General features: G+C 39.0%; 3 protein-coding genes across 3 annotated transcripts in view; 2 read left to right on the top strand and 1 right to left on the bottom strand.

The window, feature by feature from the left end:
• LOC107658517 (histone acetyltransferase KAT7-like) overlaps positions 1-4,622 on the top strand; it is a 10,217-nt gene extending 5,595 nt beyond the window's left edge. The window contains exons 7-15 of the mRNA XM_016447104.1: positions 170-290; positions 376-486; positions 2,396-2,587; positions 2,749-2,838; positions 2,952-3,092; positions 3,185-3,278; positions 3,545-3,691; positions 4,126-4,232; positions 4,368-4,622. Of these exons, the coding sequence (XP_016302590.1) occupies positions 170-290; positions 376-486; positions 2,396-2,587; positions 2,749-2,838; positions 2,952-3,092; positions 3,185-3,278; positions 3,545-3,691; positions 4,126-4,232; positions 4,368-4,466 (1,102 nt within the window). The 3' untranslated portion in view covers positions 4,467-4,622. The remainder of the gene's footprint in view (positions 1-169; positions 291-375; positions 487-2,395; positions 2,588-2,748; positions 2,839-2,951; positions 3,093-3,184; positions 3,279-3,544; positions 3,692-4,125; positions 4,233-4,367) is intronic.
• A 1,063-nt stretch (positions 4,623-5,685) lies between these two features.
• On the top strand, positions 5,686-8,076 carry LOC107658438 (zinc finger protein 79-like). The gene is made up of 3 exons (XM_016446986.1): positions 5,686-5,988; positions 6,501-6,698; positions 6,788-8,076. Exons 2-3 carry the CDS (start codon positions 6,512-6,514, stop codon positions 7,648-7,650), a joined length of 1,050 nt encoding a protein of 349 aa, XP_016302472.1. The 5' UTR covers positions 5,686-5,988; positions 6,501-6,511; the 3' UTR covers positions 7,651-8,076.
• A 283-nt stretch (positions 8,077-8,359) lies between these two features.
• LOC107658510 (RUS1 family protein C16orf58 homolog) overlaps positions 8,360-8,845 on the bottom strand; it is a 4,402-nt gene continuing 3,916 nt past the window's right edge. The window contains exon 15 of the mRNA XM_016447098.1: positions 8,360-8,811. Within this exon, the coding sequence (XP_016302584.1) occupies positions 8,726-8,811 (86 nt within the window). The 3' untranslated portion in view covers positions 8,360-8,725. The remainder of the gene's footprint in view (positions 8,812-8,845) is intronic.

Genomic DNA, 8,845 nt, shown 5'->3' with positions numbered 1-8,845 from the left:
ATTCCGCTCGGCAACAGGTAAAGCTGCGCGAGTATTTAACGTCCTGCCTCTTGGACCGGTATGTGCCCTAGTAGTGACCCACAATGTTTGACATTCTCTTAAGAGCTGCTTTCAGATTTTATGTGCAGTGAACATTGCATGTTAATGAGCCTCAACTAGCGCTCACATTCTCTGAGTTACCTCCCCTCCAGGCTCAAACGGAGCGACAGCTGCGGTATAAAGAAAAGGTGACAGAGATGAGGAGGAAGAGAAACTCTGCTCCTTTTAAAGAGCAAAAAGACAAGTATACAGTGAGTGTCACATGCTCCATATTTGCAGAAACCCCGTAGCAGATACATGTATCGGTTTCTGAGCTCTCGTTGTTTGACTCTCCAGGAGCACAAACAGACCCATGGCAGCAGTCATGAGCCTCTGCTGGAGAACATCACAAGTGACTATGACCTGGAGCTGTTCAGAAAAGCCCAGGCATGTGCCACGGACGATCTTGTAAGAGAGAAGACCCATCTCATTTTCTCCCTCTTGTTTTCTCCTTTTCCCTCTCTTTTTCATGAATCTGTAAAGATTGCGGTGGGCTGAGCCTTCTCACCACTGCATTCTGGGTTTTGTGATGGGCCTACGCTGGACTCTCTTCCACTGTAGCCCCCAAACTGCTGCCATTCTCTCATCTGTTGCATATGGATGTTACTCAAAGTTTTAAGCAACATACTTTATCTGTCCTACCTTAAAGGGGTAATATGATGCGATTTCAATTTTTCCTTTCTCTTTGAAGTGTTACAAGCTCTTGGTGCATAAAGAAGGTCTGTAAAGTTGCAAAGACTAAAGTCTCAAATCCAAAGAGATATTCTTTATAAAAGTTAAGAGTCAGCCACGCCTACCTAAAACGGCTCATTCTAATATGCCCCCACATGTCTACGTCACGATGTGGGAAGATCTGCATAATGCCACCCAAATGTTCACGCAAAGAAAGAAGGCGTAACTTTTATTCTCACTGTAGTATTGTTGTTGCCGCCGCCATGTCGTGAAGGCACTGTGTGCTTCGTTGTGAAAGCGAAACTACATTGTTTGGTCTTCCAAAAGAGGACCCTAACCCTCCGGCCGTTCCTCACGCTAGCCCCCGGCCTAGAGTAGAGCTTGTTGTTTGTCATTTCTCCAACGCACTGGATAGCTGGCCAATCACAGCACACCTCGCTGTTTTAGACCGATGAGCTTTGTAAAAATTGACCCGTTTCAGAAAGGCGGGGCATAGAGGAGAAACAATAATGTACAGTATGTGGAAAATAATGTGTTTTTTTTACCTTAAACCGCATAAACACATTTCATTACACCAAATACACAAAATAATGTTCTTTTTAGCAGCAGCATCATACGACCCCTTTAAAGGAACAGCTCCAAAAATGAAAACTCTGACATTTACTAACCCTCATGGCATTTCAGTCCTGTATAGTATTATCTTCTAGAGCTTGACTGAAAAGAAAATAACTACAAAATTGAGTAAATAATAACAAATATTTTTGGCTGAACTGTTCCAAAAAGAGAAAATAATAATCTTGAGTAGGCATTACATGCACCTTCTTATTTTCTCCAGCTGATTTCTATCTGAACTTTTAATTTAACTCTTACATTTCTACATTGCCTTCTGTTTATTAATTAGTACTGTCTCTGAAAATGTACAGTTTGAGGATCAGTAATATTTTTTTAAAGAAAAAAGTATCTTATGTTCACCAAGGCTGCATTTAGAACTGTTTACTATTGCAATTTATTCCTGTGATGGCAAAGCTGAAATTTTAGCAGTCATTACTCTAGTCTTCAGTGTCACATGACCTTCAAAAATCATTCTATATACTGATTTGTTGCTTAAGAAACATTTCTTATTATTATCAATGTTGAAAACTGTTGTACTGCTTGGAAACTGATACTGTAATTTTTGTTGGTTCGTTTGATAAATAGAAAGTTTAGAGAAAGTGTTTATAAGAAATATAAATAATTTATAACATTATCAATGTATTTACAGTCAAGTTTAATGCATCCTTCCTGAATAAAAGTATTTCTTTCTTTCTTTCAAAAAAAAAAAAATAAAAAATCTTGCTGTCCCCAAACTTTTCAACTATAGAGTATCTCTCGATCTTGTCCTCAACCTCCTCATTCATGAATCTTCTTGTGGTAGGCTTCAGGGTTTTACCTTCTATCTCTGTGCCGTCATTCCCTCCAGTCAGACCTGTGTTTCTCCCACCCTTCATTGGTCCTTGCAGGAAAAACTCCGGCTGCAGGGACAGGTCACGGAGGGCGGCAACATGATAAAGACCATTGTGTTCGGCCGCTACGAGCTGGACACCTGGTACCACTCACCGTACCCCGAAAGACCTGTGTTTCTCCCACCCTTCATTGGTCCTTGCAGGAAAAACTCCGGCTGCAGGGACAGGTCACGGAGGGCGGCAACATGATAAAGACCATTGTGTTCGGCCGCTACGAGCTGGACACCTGGTACCACTCACCGTACCCCGAAGAGCCCGCCCGCCTCGGCCGCCTCTACATGTGCGAGTTCTGCCTCAAATACATGAAGAGTCAGACCATTCTGCGACGTCACATGGTAACTCTTTCACACGTTCAGTTAATAACAGTTTAATTTTCAGTCTTCAAAATTCTTCAGTTCTGATTCTTAAGTTTTGTCCAACCTTGAATCAAAATGTTGATAAGTGTGTGTGTTTTGTATTCACACAAACACCTCTTTCTTATCTCACTTTCAATCAGGCCAAATGTGTGTGGAAACATCCACCAGGTGATGAGATTTACAGAAAAGGGGCTATATCTGTTTTTGAAGTGGATGGCAAGAAGAACAAGGCAAGAACAAAGACATTCCACAACGACTCTTGATTTTGAATTGGCTAACTGCAGGTCAGTAATTTGCAATCAGTACTTGATTCTGCCTTGACACTGTCATTTGCCTTTTGCAGATTTATTGCCAAAACCTGTGCTTGCTTGCCAAACTCTTCCTGGACCACAAAACGTTGTATTACGATGTGGAGCCGTTCCTCTTCTATGTGATGACTGAAGTTGACAATACCGGCTGCCATCTTGTAGGATATTTCTCCAAGGTACTGTGTTAGTGACTCCAGTGCACCTTAAGCTTCAGTTACCATGCACACTTGATTATTTTGTAGTAATCAAAATACCTATCTGGGTTTAGGAAAAGAATTCATTCCTGAACTACAATGTCTCCTGCATCCTGACCATGCCACAGTATATGAGGCAGGGTTATGGCAAGATGCTGATTGATTTCAGTGAGTGCAGTAGATCTAGACATTTGTATGCTTTTTATATGTTATGTCATTACTGTGTTAAGCTTAAACAAGATTTCAGATGGTGACGTTAAAGTTACAATTACAGTCATAGAGTACATAATTTATGCCATGTCATTTTGTCTTAAAAAAACCCTTAAGAACATGTTAGAATAGTTCTTTTACTATATGGTCATGTGTACTTTTTGATGCTGCAGTTAATGGAAGACATGAATGTGTTAATGTGTGAATGGCTTGTTTCTGCACAGGTTACTTGCTGTCCAAAGTAGAGGAGAAGGTTGGCTCCCCTGAACGGCCTCTCTCTGACCTGGGACTCATCAGTTACAGGAGTTACTGGAAGGAAGTGCTCCTGCGCTACCTGCACAACTTCCAGGGCAAAGAGATCTCCATTAAAGGTACTTAGTGTTATGTTCAGTACTTTAAAAAAAATTTAATTAATTAATTATTTAAAAATAAATTATTTTATTCCGCATAGATGCATTAAATTAATCAAAGGTGACAATAAAGACATTTAGAATGTTAGATGTAATGGATGCTTAAATATTCCGTTTTCCAATCACAGGAATAAATTACATTTAAAATGTATTCATATAGAAAACAGTTATTTTAAACTGTTAAAATATTTCACGATATTTACTGTATTTATATAAATATGCAGCCTTGGTGAGCATAAGACACTTCTTTCAAAATCATTAAAAAATCTTACAGACCATACATGTTTGAACAGTAGTTTGTGTTCCTTTATCTTCCTTTTCTATTTGTGGATGTAACACTTAATCTTATGAATAATTGTTTTCATTCTTTGTCATATATTAACACTTGGGAGCAGAAATCAGTCAAGAAACAGCTGTCAATCCTGTAGACATTGTCAGCACTTTACAGTCACTCCAGATGCTGAAGTACTGGAAAGGGAAGCACCTGATCTTAAAAAGACAGGTAACTGTAATTGTAATGTAATGTCTGTAGTCATTTTAGCAACAGACTGTTTACATGAATTACAGGCTTGTTATTTTGATTATTTTGTGTGTGTGTGTGTGTGTTAATGCATTTAAATGGTTGAATGATTTTTAGGATCTGATTGATGATTGGAAAACCAAAGAGACAAAACGTGGAAGCAACAAGACTATTGACCCTACGGCCTTGAAGTGGAGCCCACCCAAAGGAACCTAAGACAATAATCTGCATGCTCTTCACTGTTTGCTGTAGTTTAGCAGGTCTTGGTCACTATTAGAATAGCTCAACACATAGGAAAGCGTTTTCTTTGTTACAGTAAGTTACAAGTAAGGCTGCAATCCTAACGGTGTCCTGTACGTGTCACATGGTTCAGTTAAAACATTTCGAGTTACCTTAACTGTTCTATTCTAGTTTTTTGAAACATGGTTAACATTTCAACAAGCATGGTAGAACTGCTGCATAGGAGATCCTATCACCTAACTTAGTGTTTGATACTCAAATGGCAATTGTTTTTACTGTTGTTTTTAGTCAACTATTGCATCTCGTTATTTTATAGAAATTGCTATTCGACTGTTAAATATTTATGTGAAAAAAACATTACAGTGTTTCTATTACTAATGGTTTTGTGAGCTAAAGAGCTTCTTCTTTTTTCCATTTTCTTCTTTTTTTTAATTTCCTTCGAACCAGATATGTGTTCCCAGCCCTATTTGACATTAGCCAAAGTTAAAAGAATATTTTTTTAGCTCAAGTGAGACTAACCTGTATTTTGGAACAGACACATTGCAGTAAATGTGATATATTAACCCTACATCAAGTGTTATTTTTTTCTAAAGCCTACAACGAAAACTATTAAGTGGAAGCTTCACTTAGTTTATAGCATGTCTTGCAGCAGCTGTAATTTGTGAGCAGCCAGAATATTTTAAATTAGCTCATAGAATTACCGTGATGCACTTGTAACCTCCACCTAGTGGATTTAACACAGACTATACTCTGATATGCCAGTACAGTAGCATATGTTGCACTTGAGTTTCTCTCTCCTCTGAAATAAATCCGGTCACTGTTTAACACGACGTTCAGTGAGTTAATGGGGTATCAATGTTAATAAACAATGGGGAAACTCCTTAAATGAAGTTGATCCAAACATAAAATTGTCATCGTTCATCACCCATACGAACGATACTGTGAATGTTGGTAATAAACCAGTTTATGTGCGCGAACTGCTTCCTGTGTTTACGCTGTTTCTGTGGTTACAATCAGTGAACACTAACATGTTTAAAGTTAATCACTTGAAGCGTATACTGTATATAGTAAACTGAAACTTGAAGAGGACCGGTCTCAGCCTCGTGTCGTTACAAACATGTATGACTTTGTTTCTTCTGTGTTCTTACGTAACATTTTTTACCAAAAACAAAACACGACGTGAGGCTGAGGCCGTTCCTATTCGAGTGATTAATCAAGTGATAAACACCATAAACCGATAGGTTACAGTTCATTGTTTGTAACCCTAGAGACAGAGTAAACAAACCGGAAACCCGCCATTGAATATTTGGCAGCGTACACCGGAAGTAGTACGTCACCAACATGCGTTTCCACAACACGGCCAGCAGAAACGTCACAGTCTTGACATTTGCTGAAAGATATACATATCATGAGAGACCTTGCTTTTCGGACGTTCACGGTTTACCTTGCTAACATTATAGCCTCATTATAGTCTGTCTTTGCGCTTGAGAACAGAGAGGTAGGTGTTATTGTGTAATTGTGATATAATTACAATAAAATCGTAAATATTCGTTTTTATTAAAAAATATGTAGCGTTGAGTGACTAGTGCGCAAAGAGAGAATTGGGTTTGTTAAAATGCACGCAACATTAAGCCACTGTTTACCTGTACAAGTTCTCCGAAATTAAGTTAAATTAACACATTTAGTCAGTGTAGTATTATTATTATATTCATTGTTATGGTTCAGACGCAGTCCTGCGCGCACCTCGCATTTCATTAGATCGGAGTTCAGCCGAAAATGAGCATCTGTCATCATTTACTCGCCCACGTCTTTCCAAACCTTTCTTTCTTATGTGGAACACGAAATATATGTTTTGGTGACCTTTGTCTTTCGTTTTATGGATAATGGGCAAAACAATGAGACATTTCTCAGAATATTTTCCTTACATGTTCCAAAGAAGAAAATGATGCCGGTTTGGAACAACATCAGGTTAAGTAAACCATGACAGAAGCTTGTTTCCTCTTTGAGCAGGTCCTATCAGAATGTCTCAGATGGAGCTCCTCGTCGCAAATGTAGCTGAGCTCCTCACAGCTGCTGTACAGGAAGTGTTGCAGCTCATGGGTCGGGCTGTGTTAGAGTATCAGAAAGAGTCTGCCAGAACACGCCTGGAGAATCAGAACCTCCAGCAGAAGCTCAAACAACTCCAGGAGACCATGACTGGGGATTCACGTGAGATTATGACGAGTTTATAGTTGTGGAATTAACTTGTCTACTTACTTGCATGTACAAATTTTCAATCATCTTTTTTATACTTTTAGATGAAGTCCTGAAAGTCTCTTTGCCCATTGAGAAGCCCCATTTAGAGGAGGATCATGCACAGGAAGGTCTCATTTATCTTGGAGATTCAGCTGTGAGCAAGCAGACAGAGCAGCCACAATGTCCGAGTGACAATCCTGTTCACATGAAGCTGGTTTTAGATGAGATGACTTTAGACAACAGACATCATACTCCGCAAGGGACCTGTGACTATTCTTTGAAGAAGCAGAGACCCCTCTCCAGGGTAAAGAGTAGCCCTCCAAGAAGAGTCCCAAACGCTGGCAGCAGAGAGAGTCCAGCGGCCAGCGACACTGAGACACCACTGGGCTCAAACAGAATCAAAGAGGAATCTAAACCAGAGCCTCTGGAACTTTCTGTTAGGGAAGAGACAGACAATGTGACAACACAAGCTCCTGACGTTCCTCCATCAAACGAACACAACCAGCTGCCTGTCTCGTCCTTTTCCAACAACGTTGTCCACTGTAACCAACTAGACAAATTACTAAATTCTGCTTCCATACACATTCTTAGGTCACGGGTGGAGAATATGGTCCAAACGGGGGGCATTCACGGCACTCCCAGCGTCAGTGAGAGCAGGGAGATTCTGCACAGCTGCCACGTGTGCGGCAAGACCTTCGCAACGCCCTCCAGCCTCGGAGCGCACTTCGTGTGCCATTCAAACGAGAGACCTTTCGTTTGCAAGTGCTGCAAGTTCAGGTTCAGTCGTTTAGCCGATCTGAAAAAGCACGAGCGCATTCATACAGGAGAAAGGCCATATAACTGTTCGCTCTGTGGACGGAGATTCAACCGAACAGAGAATCTCAGAAGACACTTGAGGAAGGTTCATTATGGAGCAGTACTGTGAGCTTTAAATTCACAGCATTTATTTTAGCATGTTGACTTTGGATCATTCAACAAAATCAGTGCTTATTCATATCTCAAAAGTTACTATAGTTGCTCAGTCCATTAGGCCTGTTTTTCCCCCACTTTTAATATAGTATGTTGGCAACTGTTTCCATCAAATTGAATTAAAATAATTATTAATCAATATCAGTGATGTAGCTGAAATATGTGTATTATACATTTTTTTTAATGAGAATACATGATATGTGGTAAAATTCTCATTGATCAAAGTGCAGCATTCCACTGGATTCTTGGTTTCAGTGTGGTTTGTATTTACAGCGGTGTTCTTTTATTCATTTGTGTGGCTTTTTTGTTGTTGTTTTGTATTAAAACATGTACAAAAACACACTAAACACACTGTTTCAAAGTTCGGGGTTGGTAAGATATATTTAAAAAATATTTTGAAAGAAGTCTCTTGTTCTCACCACGGCTATATTTATTTGATCAAAAATACAGTAATATTGTGATATTACAATTACAGTTTTCTGTTTAAATATAATCTAAATGTAATTTATTCCTGTGATGGCAAAACTGAATTTTCAGCAGCCATCACTCCAGTCTTCAGTGTCACATGATCCTTCAGAAATCCCTTAAGAAACTTTTCTTATCACTGTTGAATGCAGTTGTGCCACTTAATATTTTTTTCAGGATTCTTTGATGAAAGATCAAGAGAGCAGCATTTATTTACAATAGAAATCTTTTGAAACATTATGAATATATTTACTGTCACGTTTGATGAATTTCATAAAACCTTGCTGAATAGTTCTTAAAAAAAACAAACCCTACTGACCCCAAAATTTTAAACAGTAGCATAACCCTCTAGAGTCAGGCCCCACCGTTGACTATAGGAATACAACTTGGAATACATGATTCGCTAATTTCGCTCCTCTTTGTTTTTATTTGTATGGTATATTTAAAACACTTGCATAAATCTGCACATGTTCAGCTCTTCAAATCATTTAAAACTGACAGATGTTTCAAAGTGATTATCAGTTCAAAACCAAAACATCCATCCTCTATTTCTTTCAAAATCTGCTTCAGCTTCTCTTTTTGCTCCATTCCACACGCCACTCGTTCCAGTCCAATAGTGTCCAGTCTGTTTGCCACTTTGCTTGATCCAGTTCTGATAAGGATAAACGAAAGAAAGGGTTAGAAAA

The sequence above is a fragment of the Sinocyclocheilus anshuiensis genome, unplaced genomic scaffold (assembly GCF_001515605.1).
Source record: "Sinocyclocheilus anshuiensis isolate Anshui unplaced genomic scaffold, SAMN03320099.WGS_v1.1 scaffold371, whole genome shotgun sequence".
In the NCBI taxonomy this organism is placed as follows: domain Eukaryota; kingdom Metazoa; phylum Chordata; class Actinopteri; order Cypriniformes; family Cyprinidae; genus Sinocyclocheilus; species Sinocyclocheilus anshuiensis.
This window is presented reverse-complemented; position numbering and strand designations above follow the sequence as displayed.